General features: G+C 38.1%; 1 protein-coding gene across 1 annotated transcript in view; it reads left to right on the top strand.

The window, feature by feature from the left end:
- The window catches only part of SLC4A8 (solute carrier family 4 member 8), a 135,629-nt gene extending 115,032 nt beyond the window's left edge, over positions 1–20,597 (top strand). The window contains exon 25 of the mRNA XM_063115683.1: positions 20,508–20,597. Coding sequence (XP_062971753.1) covers positions 20,508–20,597 — 90 coding nt within the window. The remainder of the gene's footprint in view (positions 1–20,507) is intronic.
- Positions 20,598–21,681: the final 1,084 nt, after the last annotated feature.

Here is a 21,681-nt window from a genome sequence, read left to right as displayed (position 1 = left end):
TGAGCCAAGCTGGAGCCGACGGGCGGCGGCCACACTCGGACCGGGGACTCCGTGCGCTGCCCCTGATTCTCCTCTGAGTCTGCCTGCTGTGTTCATCAGACTCCCCAGTGAAACAGAAGATACTCTGCTCATTTCATCTGATCTTTGGACTGTGAAACCCCCTGCCACAATGAATAAACATCAAAGAAAATATACCAGAAATATGAAAAATCAAGAAGGTATACCACCAAAAGATAATAAATCTCAAGCTCTAGATACTATAGAACAAGAAGCCCTTGAAATGACTGACAAGGAATTTTGAGTGATAATTCTAAGGAAACTGAATGAGATATAAGAAAACTCAGCTAGACATCATGATGAAATGAGGAAAAATATACAGGACCTTAAAGAGGAAATGTTCAAGGAAATCAATGCCCTGAAAAAACATGTAGCAGAACTTGCTGAACAGAAGAAGTTATTCAGCGAAATAAAAAACACAACGGAGAGTTTAACCAGCAAGCTTGTGGAAGTTGAAGAGAGAACCTCTGAACTTGAAGATGGGCTGTTTGAAATAACACAAGCAGACAAAAAAAAAAAAAAAAAAAGAATCAAAGACATTGAAGAAAATCTGAGAGAGATATCAGACACCCTTAAGCGCTCAAATATCCGAGTCATGGGTATTCCAGAAGGGGAGGAAAATGGAGATTGCATTAAAAACATATTCAACAAAATAGTGGCAGAAAACTTCCCAGGTATAGGAAAAATCACAGATCTTCAGATCCAGGAAGCTCAACGATCTCCAAACGTATTCAACCCAAAAAGGTCTTCTCCAAGACATGTTTAGTCAAATTGGCAAAACTCAAAGACAAAGAGAGAATCTTAAAAGCTGCAAGAGAGAAGCGTCAAATCACCTAGAAGGGAGCCCCAATCAGGCTAACATCAGACTTCTCATCACAAACCCTAAAAGCTAGAAAGGAATGGAATGATATTTTCAAAATACTAAAAGACAAAGATTGCCAGCCAAGAATACTCTACCCTGCAAGGCTATCCTTCCGAAATGAAGGGCAAATAGTATATTTCTCAGACAAACAAAAACTGCGGGAGTTCACTACCACACGACCACCCTTACAAGAAATTCACAAGGGAGTACTGGGTTTGGTTCCTGAAAATAACTGCCACTGCCATAAAAACCAAAGAAAAATCTAAACCCACTAGTATAATAAAAATGGCATTCATGAAGAGAAAACAAACAAACAAAAAGGCTATCTACAACCTAAGGAACCAACAAGCACAGAAAACAAACAGTAAATCAGAAAACAAGGAACAAAAGACACCTAAGACAACCAAACAACAATCAATAAAATGCTAGGAATAAATCAACACTTTTCAATAACAACTCTTAATGTAAAAGGCTTAAATTCCCCAATCAAAAGACACAGACTGGCTGACTGGATTAAAAAGGAGGACCCAACTATATGCTGCCTTCAAGAGACCCACCTCACCCATAAAGACTCACATAGACTAAGAGTGAAAGGATGGAAAAAGATTTACCATGCAAACAGAAAAGAAAAACGAGCTGGAGTAGCTATTCTTATATCTGACAAAATAGACTTTAAACTAAAAACCATAAAAAGAGACAATGAGGGACACTACATAATGATAAAAGGACTGATCCATCAAGAAGACATAACAATCATAAATATGTACGCACCCAATGTTGGAGCAGCCAGATTTATAAAACAAACTCTATTAGACCTAAGGAAGGAAATAGATACTAATACCATAATAGCAGGGGACCTGAAAACCCCACTGTCAATATTGGACAAATCATCTAGGCAAAGAATCAGCAGAGAATACAAGATCTAAACAATACTCTAGACCAATTGGACTTCGCAGATATCTACAGAACATTCCATCCAACAACCTCAGAATATTCATTCTTCTCATCAGCACATGGATCATTCTCCAGGATAGATCACATATTAGGTCACAAATCAAGTCTCAACAAATTCAAAAAAATTGGAATTATCCCATGTATTTTCTCAGACCATAATGGATTAAAACTAGAAATCAATAACAAACGAAATTCTGGAAACTATACAAACACATGGAAATTAAACAGCATTCTACTTAATGACATATGGGTCCAAGAAGAAATCAAGCAGGAAATCAAAAAATTTATTGAAACTAATGAAAATAATGATACATCATACCAAAACCTGTGGGATACTGCAAAAGCAGTATTGAGGGGGAAATTTATTGCATTAAATGCTCACCTCAGAAGAATGGAAAGATGGCAAGTGAACAACCTAACACTTCACCTTAAAGATCTAGAAAAACAAGAACAATCCAAACCTAAAGTTAGCAGACAGAAAGAAATCATTAAGATCAGAGCAGAACTTAATGATATTGAAACCCAAAAAACAATACAAAAGATCAATGAATCAAAAAGTTGGTTTTTTGAAAAGATAAATAAAATTGACAAACCATTAGCACGGCTAACAAAAAAAGAAGAGAGAAGATTCAAATAACAAAAATTAGAAATGAAAAAGGTGATATTACAACTGATTCATCTGAAATACAAGGAATCATTCGAGACTACTATAAACAACTATACACCATCAGGTTTGAAAATCTGGAGGAAATGGATAAATTTCTGGACACACACAAGCTCCCAAAACTGAGCCATGAAGATGTAGAAAATCTGAACAGACCAATAACAATAAAGGAGATTGAAGCTGTTATCAGAAAGCTCCCAACAAGGAAAAGCCCAGGACCAGATGTATTCACAGCAGAATTTTACCAAACAATCAAAGAGGAATCAACACCGATTCTTTACAAACTATTCCAAAAGATTGAAACAGACACAAATATCCCAAACTCATTCTATGAAGCAAACATCATCCTGATACCAAAACCAGGTAAAGATATAACCGAAACAGAAAACTACAGGCTGATATCCTTGATGAATATAGATGCAAAAATCCTTACTAAAATACGAGCAAACAGAATACAGCAACATATAAGTAAAATTATTCACCACGATCAAGTGAGATTCATCCCATGGATGCAAGGTTGGTTCAACATATGCAAATCAATAAATGTGATACACCATATTAATAAAATCAAACACAAGGACCATATGATCATCTCTATAGATGCTGACAAAGCATTTGATAAAATTCAACACTCATCCATGACAAAGACCCTCTATAAGTTAGGTATAGATGGAAAGTATCTCAACCTAATTAAAGCCATAAATGATAAACCGACTGCCAATATCATCCTGAATGGGGAAAAGCTGAAAGCTTTTCCTTTAAGAACAGGAACTAGACAAGGATGCCCACTCTCACCACTCCTATTCAACATAGTTTTAGAAATACTAGCCAGAGCAATCAGAGAAGAGAAGGAAATAAAGGGCATCCAGATTGGAAAAGATGAAGTCAAACGGTCCCTGTTTGCAGATGACATGATCCTATATATCGAACAGCCTAAAGCCTCTACAAAAAAACTCTTGGAGGTGATAAATGACTTCAGCACAGTAGCAGGATACAAAATCAACACACAAAAATCAGTAGCATTTCTTTTCTCTAATAGTGAACATGCAGAAAGAGAAATCAAGAAAGCCGGCCCATTTACAATAGCCACCAAAAAAATAAAATACTTAGGAATTGAGTTAACCAAGGAGGTGAAAAATCTCTATAATGAGAACTACAAACCACTGCTGAGAGAAATTAGAGAGGATACAAGAAGATGGAAAGATATCCCATGCTCTTGGATTGGAAGAATCAACATAGTGAAAATGTCCATACTACCCAAAGTGATATACAAATTCAATGCAATCCCCATCAAAATTCCAAAGACATTTTTCTCAGAAATGGAAAGAACTATCCAGACATTTATATGGAATAACAAAAGACCATGCATAGCCAAAGCAACACTGAGCAAAAAAAAAAAAAAATAAATAAAGCTGGAGGCATAACACTACCTGACTTTAAACTATACTACAAAGCTATAATAACCAAAACAGTATGGTACTGGCATAAAAACAGACACACTGATCAATGGAATAGAATAGAGAATCCAGAAATCAACCCACACACCTACAGCTATCTGATCTTTGACAAAGGCACCAAGCCTATACACTGGGGAAGAGACTGCCTCTTTAGCAAATGGTGCTGGGAGAACTGGATATCAATATGCAGAAGAATGAAACTAGACCCATACCTTTCACCATACACTAAAGTCAACTCAAAATAGAATAAAGAATTATACATACACCCTGAAACAATAAAACTTCTTAAAGAAAACATAGGAGAGACACTTCAGGAAATAGGACTGGACACAGACTTCATGAATTTGACCCCAAAAGCATGGGCAACCAAAGGAAAAATAAACAAATGGGATTATATCAAACTAAGGAGCTTCTGCACAGCAAAAGAAACCATTAACAGAGTTAAAAGACAACCAACAGAGTGGGAGAAAATATTTGAAAAATATACATCTGACAAAGGATTAATATCCAGAATATATTAGGAACTCAAACAACTTTACAAGAAAAAAACAAGCGACCCAATTAAAAAATGGGCAAAAGAGCTAAGCAGGCATTTCTCTAAGGAAGATATACAAATGGCCAACAGACATATGAAAAAATGCTCAACATCACTCAGCATCCGGGAAATGCAAATCCAAACTACACTGAGATACCATCTCACCCCAGTTAGGATGGCTAAAATCCAAAAGACTCTGAACGATAAATGCTGGCGAGGTTGCGGAGAAAAAGGAACTCTCATACATTGTTGGTGGGACTGCAAAATGGTGCAGCCTCTATGGAAAATGGTATGGAGGTTCCTCAAACAATTGCAGATAGATCTGCCATATGACCCAGCTATCCCACTGCTGGGAATATACCCAGAGGAATGGAAATCATCAAATTGAAGGTATACCTGTTCCCCAATGTTCATCGCAGCACTCTTTACAATAGCCAAGAGTTGGAACCAGCCAAAATGCCCATCATCAGATGAGTGGATACGGAAAATGTGGTACATCTACACAATGGAATACTACTCAGCTATAAAAACGAATGAAATACTGCCATTTGCATCAACATGGATGGACCTTGAGAGAATTATATTAAGTGAAACAAGTCAGGCACAGAAAGAGAAATACCACATGTTCTCAGTTATTGGTGGGAGCTAAAAATAAATAAATAAATTCACACACACATACAAAAAAAACCGGGGGAGGGGGAAGAAGACATAACAACTACAATTCCTTGAAGTTGGTACGACAAGCAAACAGAAAGGACATTGTTGGCTGGGAGAGGGGAGAGGGGGGAGGGAGGGAGGTTTCGGTAATGGGACACAATAATCAACCACATTGTATATCGACAAAATAAAATTAAGAAAAAAAAAAACCCAAAAAACCGTAAAAAAAATATATATATATTAAATGTTTAGTTAAAATGCATACAGATGCATTTTTTCAGAGAGTCAGTTTATTATGTTTATTATTAATTTTTTCCCCAAGAGCTGGTTTAATATATGTTTATCATAAATTTTACTGATATCGAAGATGCGTAGCACAAAACTTACAAATAATGTTAAATATATATAATACTTTGTTGTAAATGACCATGTAGCCAACTGATTCTCACAGAATGCTTTGTTGATTTTTCCCGAACTCTGTATCCATAACCAACCTATGGTTGCAACTGCCAGATGAGTACAGTTCTGACGTAAATGTTGGTTGATATTTTATTTCATTAATGAATAAGATCAAAGTGAAACAGCAAAGACATATGTTGGAACTTCACTCCTTTGTCAATGACATAAATGACTGCTGAATTGGATAAGAAATTTCTAATACTGGAAGAATAATTTCTCAATTTTTGTGTGTTATACAAAATGTAACAGGTACAGACATAACACACTTTTAAGTTTAATCTAGATTATTAAAATTTTTCCACCACCTTTTTAATTCCATATAATGAACCAAAGGAAAAATCAAGCCCTGATCTGTAGTGTGTGCCAATTGCTGCATTGTAAATACTCCCACGGCCAATTTCAAGCTATCAATATGATGTTGCTGAATGTGGAGTTAGGAAGAGATGTGTGGCAACACAATGTTATGCAGCATTTCCACCATGCAGATACAAGACATGTAAATAACTTTAAGAGCATGGACAATAGTAAAAGATAGTAACAATTAGGATATGATGCATTTTGGGTATTTTTTAACCTTACTTTAAATGTAATTTATTTAATTGTAAGTTTACATCATTTAATTTTTATTAATGGCTATGTTTAACAAATGCTCAGGAAATTCCTGAAATTTTAACTACCAGCTCTTGCAAGTCTTTATGAGTCAGCTCTAGCACACCACTGCTTTAGAGTCAGACAACTTCGGGTTTATATTTAACTTTACCAGTTCCTTGTTCTTCAACCAGGGACCGTATACTTAGCCTCTTCAAGCCTGATTATTTCTACAATAGGACTAATAACACCTACATCATAGAGCTGAGTAAAGATGAAACAAAATAAAGTTTGTAAAGTGCCAAAATCAACAGAAAGTAGGAACACAAAATTAATTCTTTCCCTTCTCTCTGGTCTTTCTCTTGTCTGATCCATACTGAATATTGCCTGTTAAACTTACCTTCCTGAATAGAGATACTGCTATGTCATCTCTCTGACTTACATTGGTATTAAGCACAAACCAAGTTGCTATCAAAGTTCACATCTCACCAATCTCATTTTTCCATTGCTCCTTGAGAGGCTGTGAATGCCCCAACTACAAACCTGTTGGCATCTCCCACATAGTCCTTGTGGATCCCATCTCTACAGCTTTGCTCAAGACATTCCTTCCCTTTGAGGTCTTTGTACCATCTGTGCTGCTTTCCTTCTGCTCATCAAAACACACCTTCACAAGGCTCCCCTTGTTAGCCCATTTCATAATAATATCTAACATGTGTTGAGTGCTGGGCATGTGCCAGAAACTGTGCTAAGTGCTTTATGTGCATTATCCCAATTGGTTATTCCTATTTAAAGATGAAGACATAGAGGAAGCAAAAGTAACTAACTTGCTCAAGGTCATACACCTAGTGAATGGTGAAGCTGGATTCCAACTCAGATGGTCTGACTCTAGAACCTGGGGTCTTAGATATCATGTCCCATTTATGGCCTGAATAAATACCTTTTTAATAAATTACCTCTGTTTAATGTTAATATAGTGTGTCCTTGGCTTTTTCATGTCTATGTTTATGTTTTATTATAGTACCGTCTCCTTGAGGGCAGAGGCATTCATTTATCAAATATTTATAAAATTCCTTCCCTGTATATCAAATGCTATACTAGGCATTGGGGATACAAAATTAGTCCTTAGTTAAATAAATTACAAAACTCCCATATAGTAGAATACTATGCAGCTATAGCAAAGAACAAGGAGGCTCTTTATGTATGGATATGGGAAGAGTTCCAAGATATCTTGTTAAATGAATAAAGTAAGGCACAGAAGACTTTGTATATTATGCTGCTGTAGTGGATTGAATTATGTCCCCCCAAAACTCACAGAAACTTTGAATTGTGTCCCCCAAGTTTTATGTATTAGAAACTTAGCCCTCACTGTGACTGTTAAGAGGGTGGGAGATCCCATTATGGTAACTGAAAGGCGGAGCCTTGAAGAGGTGATTGGATTGTAGGACCCTGCCGTAGTGAATAGATTGAATATGGTGGTCAGGGGTGTGGTTCTGAGGGCTTTGAAAGAAGAGGAGAGTCTGTCTGTCTGTCTGTCTCTCTCTCTCTCTCTCTGCTTTCTCTGCTTCCACCATCTTGCAATGTGAGACCCTTGGGTCACTGTTGCTGCCACCAGATGAACTTTGGACTTCCCAGCCTCAGAAACTGTAAGCAATAAATTTCGTTTTTCATTATAAATCACCCAGTTTCAGGTATTTTGTTATAAGCAACATAAAAGGACTAATACAGCTGCCTTTTGTGTAAAATATGAGGGAGGGTTAAGAATTTTTATGTGTGTTTTCACTTGTTAAAAAAAAGACCCAGTCTTTACCATTATGAAGTTTGTAGTACAGGCAAAGTACAATCATAAGCATTATAACTGATACACAAAGGAACCTTGAACTTGAAAAAGTATGTATTCTGAAACCTTCACTAATCCCTAAAATAATGAATACCACTGTGACAGTGAAGGCCAGATGTTTAGCAATGTCTCATGCTCCCCTTATAAAACATAGAATTTGGGAAATGGCTTCTAGCAAAGAATTATATTTCCCAATCTTCTTTGCATGCGGTGTGATGTGCCTGAGCTCTAGCCAATGGAATGTGGGCAGCAGTGATGTGACCACTTCTAGGCCTAACCATAAAAATTTCCGGTGCGATCTGCAAGCTTTCTCTTCTCCCATCTGCTGGCTGGATGTCAATGTTCAGGATGTTCCTGAATGACTGTGTGGAGCAAGCCTGCTTTACTCCCCTTCCCCTGCCACCCAGAGGGCTTGTATAGGAAAGAACGTTCTACTGTGTTCCGCTATTGAGATTACAATGTTTATCTGTTACTGCAGTTTGTATTGCCTTCATTAATATACCACTCTATTATACAATTTTCCTCTCAAAGTAAAATTTTAAGTGACTTCTTCAGACTCCTAATAATTTATCTCACCTAATAAGCATATTTTATTATACTGGCTAGAGTACTGGCTGAAACATTTTCATAAATTGCTTCTTCTTGTTTTACCTAATGCCTATGATTGGATCCTCCATGTCACAAAGCTATATACCACCAGTGGCACAGATGGTATAAAGATCTCAATGGGAAGGAATGCCATGTAACATCTTACTCTTTAAGTGAAACAGTATTTCCATTTTATTGCAAGAATTGTATTTTCTTTGACCTTCTAACCTCTGTCTCTAGTGTTAACAGCTGCCAGCTTTCCTCTTCTTTTCCTTCTTTCTAAAATTTTATTTTATTGTGAGATGCATCATACATACAAAGTACATAAAACAATACCCTTTTCAAGAAAAAGTACAAAATGAAGACTTGATCACCACCACCCAAGTCAAGAAACAGCACATTGCCAGCCCAAGAAGTCCTCCAGTCGTCCCTTCTCAATTACAATTTTCTTCCTTCCCCCACAGAGGTAGACACTACGCTGACTTTTATGATAATCATTTCCTTGCTTTTCTTTATAGTTTTACCACCTATGTATGATTTCTAAATTAGCTAATGTAGTATATCTGTCTTTGAACTTTACATAAAGGGAGTAATCAGCTCTATCTATTTTGTCTTGTTTCTGTGTTCAACATTATGTTTGAGAGTCATCCATGTTGTTTTGTGTAGCTCTAGTTAATTCATTTTCATTGCTGTAGAGCAGTACTTTCTGTGACTATACTGCATTTCACTTATTCATTCTACTGTTAAAGGGCATTTGACTTCTGTAAATATTGCTTTTATGATCATTCTTTTATGTGTATCCTTGTGCGGGTGAGCATAAGTCTCCCAAACATATACACCTGGGAGTGAATGTGCTAGGATATGAAATATGCCTGTCTTCAGTACAAGTGTACCTCAAGTGGCTGTACAAGTTCCTGTGCCCACCAGTGGTATATAAAAATTCTCTTTGTTCTTCATCTATGCCAACATTTGGTGTTATCAGACTTAAAATTTTTTGTCAATCTGGTAGGCATTTAATTCTGGTTTTAATTTGAAATTTTTTGCAAGTAATAAGGTTGAACAATGCTTTACAGGTTGATTGACCATTTAATTTCTTTTTATGTGAAGTGCCTATTTAAGTCTTTTGCTCATATTCTAGCAGTTGTTTTCCTCTTGATTGTAGAAATTCTTAATCCTAGACCCATGCCATTGACATGTGTTTCAAATATTTTCCCTACCATATACTTTGTCTTTTCACTTTTTACGGTAACCTCTGGAAAATAGACACTCTTAATTTGATCAGGTCTGAATTTATCTTTTCCTTTATAGTGCTTTTTGTGTCTTGTTTAAGAAATCCTTCTTTTCCCTGAGGCCGTGAAGTTATTTTCCAGTATTATATTCAAAGGCTTTATAGCTCTGGCTTTCACATTTAGATCTTTATTTCACCTGGAACTAGGGATCTAATTTCATTATTTTCCATGTAGTTACCTAATCACCTCAGCACCATTTACTGAAAACTCTGTCATTTCCCCATTGATCCACAATGCCGCCCGTGGTCATACATCAAAGGTTCCTATATATGGGGGTCTATTTCTGGGATTTCTATCCTGTACAATTGATGTATTTGTTGAACCCTGTGCCAATACCATATATATTTCTCATTTCAGTTTTCTTTTTGTCATTCATTCAACACATTAATTTTGAGTGCCTGATAGACACCGTTCTAGGTAATAAGGATAAAGCAGTGAATAAAGCAGCCCAAAATTTCTGTCCTCTCAGAGTTTATGTTCTAGTTGGAGAACTAGACAATAAATGAGATAAATAAAACACACAGTATGTCAAATAACAATACATGCTAAGAAGTGTTGGGGGTGGTGATGAAATTGTGAGTAGGATGGTCAGGGAAAGCTTCATTGAGAAGGAGATGTTAATGTTAATTCTGAAGGGACTGAGGGAGCACCCTGTGGCTATCTGGAGCAACAGAGCTCCCAGCAGAAGGAGCCACAAGTGCAAAAGCCTGGAGACCAGAGACAGGACTGTGCCTGGGGTGTCTGAGTAATGGATTTGGCCGGTGACCTTGCGTGGTGTGGGAAGATACAAGGAGATGAAGTCAGAGGGTTAACAGGGGCCCATCATGGGGGCCTTGTCATTCATATTACAAGTTTTGGCTTTTACTGCCATTAGAGGGTTTTCAGTGGAGTAACTTGATCTGACCTATATTTAAAAGGATCCCTCTGGATGATGAATTGAGAAAAGACTGAAGAGAGGACAGGGTGTAAACAGGGAGATTAGCCAAGAGGCTGCTGAAAGAAGTCAGGTGAAAGATAATGGTGACTTAAGGGCTGGCCAGTTAGCACAGTTGGTTAGAACATGGTCTTGTAACACCAGGGTCAAGGGTTTGGCTCCTGTATTGGCCAGATGCCTAAATAAATAAAAATAAAACATAAAAAAACATAATGGTGACTTGGACCAGGAAGGTAGCTGTAGTGAGAGAGGTTAGATTCTGGATTCACCGACAGATCAGATGTGAGGTTCAAGAGAAAGACAGCAGTCATGGATGACTCCAGGGTTTCTTCTTGGGGACATTTTCCATAAACGAAGGAATTTTTATTATTTGATGAGCATTACTGTACACAGAATGCTGACAAACAGAGAACAGAAACTTCACTAGGATGTAGGTGCTGGGGCAAACATCCACCATCACCTCCATCTGTAAAAGTCAAGGAAGATATTTTGGAGGAGGCTGAATCCAAGTTACTTTTTCTGAAGGACAAATGAGAGTTTGCCAGATAAACCCTGGACATTTTGAGCACGGGAATGGCATGAATAAAGATCTGGAAGAGTGAAACAGCATGCGGCAGTCTTTTCCAAACTTTCTCAGTTTACTGGACCCTTAATGTCTTGGTGATTTTTTCATGGCATCCTTAGGCCAAAAGTAATGCCTAACAGTTCCATTATTGACTGATTAGGTCCAACAACTTAATAAGTATTTATGTCCTAACAACTAAGAAGCTGCTTGAAAAAAGAGCACAAATCGAAATAAAATAATATTTTAATTTTATTCTTAAATAACCACAAAGACATACTGTGATGTGTGCACCTGTTGGGCACTGCATAGTTCCTCAGAGGTTGCAATCATATTGGATACCACCACCATAATTTCCTGTTCCACATTGATTTTCACATGGTATTTGCTTTCTATTATAGTAACTCTTGAAAATCCAGCTTTATTTCTCTAACAAAATATATACTAAATGATTTTGACTTGGGAGAAGATTAGAGAAAGCTTCATAAAGCATAAAACATATACGTTGGTCCTTGAAGAATGAAGAGCAATTAACCAGGGAGAGAAAGACAGGGTCAATTGCACAAGCAAATGAACACACATGATAGTGCATGGCATATTTGTGAACTGCGCAGGACTGGTTTGGCTGGGTCCAATGAATTAAAATCTCAGGAGGTGAGAATGAAAATGTAAACTGAGGCCTAACTGAATAGCTTTGCATGCAATACTGTGGAATTTAGACTTTATAAGGAGTGCCTTATAGTTCTCAGAATAAAAGTCTAAATTCATTTGATTAGTTTTATGTTTTAGAAAGGCAAATCTGGCAGCATAAAGATGAACTGGAATAGGGAGAAATGAGAGGTAGAGAGACTAGCTAGAAAGATGGTTGTATTAGTCTGCTATTGCTGCATTAATGCTGTACAACAAAGCTCTCCAAAAGTAAATGCTTCTCATTCCAAACATCTCTCACTCATGGGTCTGTGGGTTGGCTGCAACTCAGCCGGGGATTCCAGGCTCCAGGTTGCAGGGTGGATCCAGGTCTGTTCTATGTGTCTCTGCGTTAGTTCTGGATCAGGGACTACCTGGGGGCATGCTCCTCTCATAGTAGATTTTAGTGCAAGAGACTAAGCCAAGTGGTGCAAAGGCACATGTAAAGCCTCTGCCTGTATCAGGTCTGCTAACTTTCTATTGAACTAAGCAAGTTACATAGCTAAACCCAAAGTCACTGAGGCAGAGAAAGATTGTCTGTCTACTACAGGACACTGCAGGAGGAGGGAAGAAAGAATGAACAATACTCTATTAACAATACTGTCACTGCAGTAGTAGCAAGAGATAATTTGGGCAATAATATTGTAAAGGAAGGTACAGAATTAAAGGTATTAGCAAGCAAGAGCTCCCACAACTTAGCCTCCATTAGAAGTAAGGTTTCTATCATGGGCATATGGATAATAAACTAATACTTACGAGGTGCTTAGTAGGTGCTAGCACCATTCTAAGTGCTTATGTACACTGACTATTGTAATCCTGTCATAACAATCTGATGAGATAAGAGCTATCATTATCTCTATTTTACAGATAAGGAAACCAAAGCTCAGTAGTTATATACCTGCCCAAGGTTAAAAGGCTACTACATGGTGAAGTGTGGATTTGGATCTGTGACATCTGGCTCCACAGTCCACATGGTTGACCACAATGAACACTGCCTCTCTACTACGCCTATCAAAGAGTGTACTTACTGCATAGGATGCATAGCAGTGCCATCAGTGGGATTCCAGATGCTGACCTTGAGGCATGAAGTATGCTCTTGTAGATGGAGTCTGACCAAATTAATTGGTAAATTATTTGCAAAGCTACAATAGTCCAAAACTAGGATAAACTAAGAAAAGTCCGCAGGCTCATATATGAGGCATATTTTCATAGGGGATTTTACACTGGTAGCAGTGGAAAGGAAGGCTAGAGTGAGTGATATCTTCTACATCACCAGTATTTCTGCAAGGCCTGTAAGTGTGGGAGGAGATTAAGAGTAATCTCAGAGATAAAGATCTTCAGACTGGAGTCTGCTGGCATCACAGAAAGCTAAGGGCTTAAAATCTGTCTCCACTGAAGGGTACAGCAAATTTAGAGGAAGCAAAAATGTCTGGAATGAGGAATAGAAGATTAAGTAAATTATTATTGGGTAATAAGGTAGAAAGGAAAAGTGAGGCAGAACATCCAAAGGAAAGTACTTCTGCTAGATTTCCGTTAAGAAACTTCGGATAACCTCTAAAGGTAATGGTAACAATGGGGATAGAACCAGAGTGTCAGACTCTCGGGTGGAAGATGCATAGTGTATACAACAGGCATTCTTAACCTGGAGTTCAAAGATAAGTTTCACAATTGAATGCAAGATTGTGTTAGTGTCTGTGTGTGTGTCTCTGTGTGCATGCACACACAAGTGTATGCGCATGGATCTGAACATTTTTCTGGGAAGAAAAAAGATCCATACTTTTCATCAGATTTTCAAAGGGGACTTTGATCCCCCAAATGCCCAGAACAACGGATTTTACAGTTTTTCCTCGAGTAAACACTTTGGGCTTCTTTCCTCAGGGGTGGCCCGTTTTGTTGCTGGTCAGCTTTATTAGAATATCCTTCCTCATACTGAGCTTGCATCTACCCTCTAGGAACTCCCACCCCTGGTCCTGGCTTTGCCCTGTGTGTCAACACTGAGTAAGTCTAATCCCTCTTTCATCTTTCTAAATGCAAACTTACTTCTCAGTGTATTGAATTTTTTTCCTGATATGAGCTCAGTTGTTAAAGGAAATCCTTGACATTTTTGATGCTTTCAAAGATCCTCATGGAGTCAGCAAATATTCTCGTATTTTGAAAAGTTTGTAAGTTTAGCTACCTGGAGCTTAAATGTAACATGTAACAGATCCTATTACTTGAAGCCCATATAATCCTATGGGGTAGAATTTCCATGTTTATTAAAATATTGGAGAAAGGATACAGATCCCTGTTCTTTCTCACTGTTTGGCAAATAATACTTAATGATACCTCCAAAAGGTCTGATTTTCAGGAAAAGTAGCTTTAATAAGGAGGACGTACATTCTGACTGTAACAATAATAGAGCTCCAGAAAATGCAAAATAAAAGCTATTTACAAAGACAAGTCTATTATGAGGAAAAAATTTCTCTGTCACAGGATTGACTTTTTAAAAAGTCTGTCACCTCAAACTTCTCTTTCTAACTTATTCACTCATTGGCTTTCTTATAAATTATACTACATAAAGCCTTTAGTAATTCTATTTTAACCACATTTGTGTTTTTCCTTTACTTCTGTTTACAATTACCTTGATTTAGTTACCACACTGCAAATCGGTGCTTCATCTCCTTATCTAGTATGAGGCCTGCTCCAGTTGAAGCCAACTGCTAGTTCAGTTATCCAGAGCACACTTAGCAGGTAATCACTAAATGTTTGTTCATGTAAGATTAGAAGAAACAAATGCTCATTCATTCAGTGAGTATGTATTGAAAACCTGCTATGTACAAATCACATAAAATCCAAGGAGTCAAAGAACTTATAGTTTAGTTTAGTACTGAAGTTAAGACAAATACTTAAATTTATGTAGTGGTAAAATAACACAACAGAGAGTTATAGCTAATAAGCCAATAATGTAGGTAAAATGGAATCATAAAATATATTCCAATTAATTAAAATAAGGCAGAAAAAAAGAAGAAAGGAAACAAAGAATAGACGGGAACAAATAGGAAACAAATAACACAATGTTAGATTTAACTCCAACCATGTTAATAATCATGTGAACTATATAACTTGTTTAACCACCCCAATTGAAAAAAAGGAGATTGTCAGATTGGAAAGTAAAATAGGACCTGGTCATATGCTGCCTAAAAGAAAACCACATTTTTTGGGGGAGGAATATTTTAATTGACAAATAAAAATTGTATGTATTTATGGTGTACAACATGATGTTTTGAAATATGTACACATTGAGGATGGCTAAATAAAGCTAATTAACATATGCGTTACCTCACATACTTTTGTGTGTGTGTGTGGTGAGAACATTTAAAATCTACTCTTTTAGCAATTTTCAAGTATACAATATATTGTTTAACTATAATCACTGTAATGTACAATAGATCTCTTGAAATTACTTCTCTTGTCTAACTGAAATTTTTTATCCTTTGACCAACATCTCCCCAATCTCCCCACCCCCAGCCCCTGATAACCACCATTTCACTCTCTGTTTCTATCAGTTCAACTTTATTAGATTCCACATGTAAGTGAAATCATGCAGTGATTTCCTCTGGGTCAGCCATGTTTTTGCAAATGACAGGATTCCTTCTTTTTAAAGGCTGAAGAGTATTCCATTGTATATATAGATGTACCACATTTTCTTTATCCATTCATCCATTGATGGACACTTAGGTTGACTTCATATCTTGGCTATTGTGAATAATGCTGCAATGAACATGGGAGTGCAGATATCTCTTTGAAATAATTATTTCATTTCCTTTGGATATGTACTCAGTAATGGATCACATGGTATTTCTATTTTTAATTTTTTGAGGAAGCTCCATATGGTTCTCCATAATGGTTGTACTATTTTACATTTCCACCAACAATGTACAAGGGTTTCCTTTTCTCTACACCTTCACCAACAATTTATTTTTCATCTTTTTTATAACAGGCATTCTAAGAGGTGTGAGGTGATATCTCATTGTGATTTTAATTTGCATTTCCCTAATGATTAGTGATGTTATGTAATGATTAGTGACTATTAATCACCTCAAACTAATTGACATTTATAGAGCACTCCATCCAACAGCAGAGGACAAACTCTTCTCCAGTGCACATGGAGTGCTAACCAAGATAAATAATATTCTGGGTCATAAAACAAGTCTCAAAAAAAATAAAGGCATTCAAGTCATATATATCATGTTTGCTGACCACATACACTAGAATAAAAAATTGATAGTAGAAAACAATCTGGAGAATCCTCAAATATTTGAAAACTAGGTAATATACTTCTAAATAACCCATGAATCAAAGCAGAAATCAAAAGGGAAATTAGAAGGTATTTTAATTGAGTTAAAATAAAAATCCAATATTTCAAAATTTGTGGGATATAGCTAAAGCAGTACTTAGAGAGAAATTTATAGCACTAAATGTCTATTTTAGAAAAGAAGAAAGGTCTCAAGTCAATGACCTTAGTGTTTACCCTAAAAAACTAGGGGGGAAAAGCAAATGAAACTCAAAATAAGCAGAAGAAAGAAAGTAAAGATCAGAGTGGAAATCAATAATAGAACAAAAAAATTAGTGGAGAAAAATCAGTGAAACAAAAAGTGTTTTTTTGAGAGGATTGATAAAATTGATAAACCTTTAGCCCAACTAATGGTGCAGGGGCCGGAGGCGGGGGTGGAGAGAGAGAGACAGAGAGAGAGAGAAATTACCAATATCAGGAATGAGAGAGGTAACATCACTACAAATTCTACAGATAGTAAAAGAACAATATAAAAATATTATGAACAACTTTATGCCCATAAATTCAACAACTTAAATGAAATAGATAAATTCCTTAAAGATACAACTACCAAAGTTCACTCAATAAGAAAAAAAATTTCTAAATATCCCTATATCTATTAAAGAAATTAAATTTGTAGTTAAAAACTTTCCCTCAGAGAAAATTTCAGGCACAAATGATTTCACTGGGCAATTCTACCAAACATTTAAGAAAGAAATAACATGAATTTTATACAAACTCTTCCAAAAAGCTGAAGAGGAGAGGATAGTTCCTAATTTACTCTATAAGGATACCATTACAGTGATACCAGAACTAGACAAGACACTACAAGAAAACTACAGACCAATATACTTAATGAACATAGATGCAATAACGCTTGACAAAATGTTAGCAAATCAAAGCCAACAGGGGGAGGGGAGTAAGGGAGGAATTGGTATAGGGACATGAAAAATAATTACATTGTATAATGTTGAATATACTAATTATTCTGATTTGATCATCACAGGTATTGATGTTCAACTCTGTACAATCACCTATGTCACAATAAAAAAAATTAAAATAAATAAATAAAAACCAAAAATCAAAGGCAACAGTATGTAAAAAGGGTAATACATCATGATCAATATACTATCATAGAAATGTTTAGTTTAATATTTGAAAATCAATCAATGTAATTTACCATATTTACAGATTAAAAAGAAAAATCACATGCAGAAAAAACACTGACAAAATTTAACATTCATTCCTGTTAAAAACCTTCAGCAAAGTGGGACCTTCCTCTTGATACCCTATAATAAAGAGTATCTAGGAAAAACCTACAGCCAACATTGTACTTACTGGTGAAAGATTGGATGTTTTCCCTCTAAGATGAGGAATAAAGCAAAGATGTCTGCTCTGACCACTTCTATTCAACATTACACTAGAGGTTATAGCCAGTGTAACAACGCAAGAGAAAGAAATAAAATACATCCAGATTGGAAAGGAAAAAAAAAAAAAAGTTTATTTGCAGATGACAATGTTTGTTAGTAGAAAATCTGATGGAATCTACAAAAAATCTAGTAGAGCTAATAAATGAATTTAGCAAAGTTGCAATACATAAGATCAGTATAGAAAAATTAATTGTATGGGCCGGCTCGTGGCTCACTTGGGAGAGTGTGGTGCTGATAACACCAAGTCAAGGGTTAAGATCCCCTTGCTGGTCATCTTTCTAAAAAAAAAAAACAAAAAAGGAAAGAAAAATTAATTGCATTTCTATATAATTTAAATGAATAATCAGAAATTGAAAAATAAAAATACTATTTAAGAATATCAGAAATATTAAATATTTAAGAATAAATACTAGAAAGGTGAGCAAGACCTGTATCCTGAAAACTACAAAATACAGAGAGAAATTAAAGAGGGCTGAAATAAATAAGGTGTTCATTGAATGGAAGATACAATTTTGTTATGATGTAAGTTCTCCCCAAGTTGATCTATAGATTCAATGCAATTTTGATCAAAATCTCAGTGGGCTTTTTTGTAGAAATTTTACAAACTGATTCTAAAATTCATATGGAAATGCAAAGGACCTAGAATAGCAAAATTAATATTGAAAAACAAGGGTAAAGTTGAGGGCTTAAACTATCTGACTTTTAGATTTATTATAAAGCTTTATAATCAGGACAGTAGTATCAGTGTCAAGATAGACAACAGATCAATGAAACTGAATAGAGTACAGAATTAGAATCTTACATACCTGGTTAATTGATTTTTGACATAGGTACAAGGGTAATCATTGGAGAAAGGATAGTCTTTTCAACAAACTGTGGTTACAACTAGATATCTATGCCACAAAAAACAATAAAAAAGAACTTCAAACTGTATTTCACATCATATACAAAAATTAATTCAAAATGGACTATTAATTCAAATGGACTAAGTTTAAAACTTGAAATTATAAAATTTCTAGAAGGAAATATACGAAAAAATATGTATGGCCTTGGATTGGGCAAAAATTTCTTAGATATGACACCAAAAGCATGATTCATAAGGAAAAAATAAATTGGACTTCATAAAAATTAAGAACTTCTGCTTTTTGAAAGACACTGTTGAAGGAATAAAAGATAAGCCTATACTGGGAAATAATACTTGCCAATCACATACCTATAGAAGACTTGTATCCAGAATATATAAATAACTCTCAAAACTCAATAATAAGAAAATAACCCAATTTTAAAAATAGGCAAAAAAACTTGAACAGACAGTTTACCAAAGAGGATTTACTGATGACAAGTTCATGAAAAGATGTTCAGCATCTTTAGTCATTAATGAAATGGAAATCAAACCAAAATGAGATAACACTACATACCTATTACGATGGCTAAAATTAAAGAGACGAAATGTTGGTGAGGATGTGGATCAAATGAAATTCTCATATGCTGCCAGTAGGAATGTAAAATGGCACAACCATGTTGGAAAGCAGTTTGGCCCATTCTTAATATTTTAAATAATAATACCCAGTCATTCCAGTCCTAGATGTTTAAGCCCAAGAGAAATGAAAGCATATGTCCATACAAAAACTCACATACAAATGCTTATAACAGCTTTATTTGTAATAGGCAAAAACTGGAAATAAACTAAAAGTCAGCAACAGGTGACTGGATAAACAGGTTGTGGTATATTCCTATAATGAATACTCCTCAGCAATAACAAGCAATGAACTATTGATAGACGACAACTGAATTACCTTAAAATAGTTATGCTGAGTGGAAGAAGCCATATAAAAAAGAGAATATATACGGTATGATTCCATTTATTTAAAATTCTGGAAAGTGCAAACTAATGTACACTAGTAGATCAGTGGTTGCCTAGAGAGGGTGTGTGGGGGCGAGAGATGCAGGGAGGGTTACAAAGAAGCACCGGGAAACTTTGGGAGGTACGGGTGTGTTCACTAGCTTGGTGATGATGATTTCGTGTGTATTCATATGTCGAAATTGTACACTCTAAACACGCACAGTTCACTGTATGTCAAATATACCTCAGTAAAGCTATTTTTAAAATGGTACACTATGGGGTGGGCACACTGTGTGCCAGGTTATGTTAGAAATACGTAAAATGTATTCTCTCCTTTAGTCCTCACAACAAATCTATCAGGTTTGTACTGTAATTGATCGTTCCCTTTTACAGACGAGAACATTGAGGTTTAGAGAGGTTGTTACATGCCCAAAGCTGCCAATTAGTAAGTGGCAGCCTAACCAGACCCTTTCAATCTTAACTGTGATTTTGTGGTAGAAAGAAATATGTAGACGAGAGGCACGTACGGTGCTCAGAGTTCTCGCATTCATTATTTAGATCCTCGTAAGAGAGGGTGGGGCAAGCAGTTCAAATGTTCGTGCCTACTCTACAGATGGATAAACTGAGATTCAAAAAGATTAAGGAGAGCTCTAAACAGTTTCAGACCTGGGGCCCGTCGGGGAAGTAGTGTCTCCCTACTCCTCATACCAGGCCCCTGTCCGCCGAAACACAAGCCTCCCCTGCTGTGACAGACTTCTGCGTTTTGTCAGTCGGCGAATTTACTCCATGCAGATTGAGTTCCTTGTGTTTACAGACATCAGAAACTCCAACCGAGCACTGCACTATTACCAACACGTTGAGAACGGTAAGACTCGGCACTGACAAAGACCACGGAGCACACAGACCGACATAACACCTTCTGGGTCTCAACGCCCGGTGGGGGCGGGCAGCCCGCTGGCGTCTCGCGCGGGACCGGCCCTCAGCTCGGGGCCCCTCCCGCGCGGCTCGGCGTGGGCGTCGTGGAGGCGGGCCCGGGGACGCTGGCTGGCGCTCCGGCGCGGCGCCCCCTGCTGGCGCCCTGCTCCCTCGCCGCGGATCAGGTCCCAGCGGCGCAGGGACGCGGGCCTCACAGCCAGCAAGAGGGCGGGCGGCGCGGCGCGCTGCGGCGAGCAGGCGCGCCCTGCAGGGGTAGGTGGGCCGCGGGGGCGCGGGGCGGGGGCGGGGGCGGCGCGCGCGGACGGGGGGCGCGCGCAGAGGGGTCGACGCGGGGGCGGAGCGGGGGAGCCCCCGACGGGCGGCGCGCGGCGGCGCGCGGCGGGCGCGAGTCGTCAATTATGCAAGGACTCGGGCGGCGAGGGGGGCGGGCGCGGGGAGCGCTCCAAGATGGCGCCCACCGCAGTCCCGCCCGCCGCAGCCTCGGCGCCTCTGCAGTCCAGCCGCGCCTCCCGGGCCCCGCGCTAGGGCCGCCGCTGCTTCTCTCGCCGCCGCCGCCGCCGCTGCCGTAAGTCGCCCCAGAGCCCCCGCCCCGGCGCTGCTCCTCGCCCGCCGGGTTCCCCTTCTCGCCTCGGAACTCTTGAGCGGGGCTCGCCCATCTCCAGTCAGAGGCTTTGCCGCAGAGTGCGCGGCGGGGCTTGAGGGGCTGTGGAGCTGGGTTTCTGCCGTCCCTGTTTTGGACAGGTGTTTGGAAGTCTTGCTTCCTTTTGCCGTGTTTACCGGCGTCCCTTAGGAGAATTGAGGACCACCAGCCCCAACCCCCGATACCCTCTTTCTTTTCGTTTCTTGGCTACCCTGGGGGACACTGGCCTGTCCTCGGTGCCCCTTCCTTGGTGCAACCCCTCACCCATCACCCAGTGCCAGGACAGAGTCGGGGCCCCTCTCCGGGTTGCACCGGGAAGGGCAGCACTGTAGGGATCTTCCGCAGCAGCCCCCCAGCTGTACCCCCTCCCCCATGTCCTACCGCATCCTT

The sequence above is a fragment of the Cynocephalus volans genome, chromosome 12 (genome assembly GCF_027409185.1).
Source record: "Cynocephalus volans isolate mCynVol1 chromosome 12, mCynVol1.pri, whole genome shotgun sequence".
Lineage (NCBI taxonomy): Eukaryota > Metazoa > Chordata > Mammalia > Dermoptera > Cynocephalidae > Cynocephalus > Cynocephalus volans.
The sequence above is the reverse complement of the archived record's forward strand: the minus strand, read 5'-3'. Positions and strand labels throughout refer to the sequence as shown.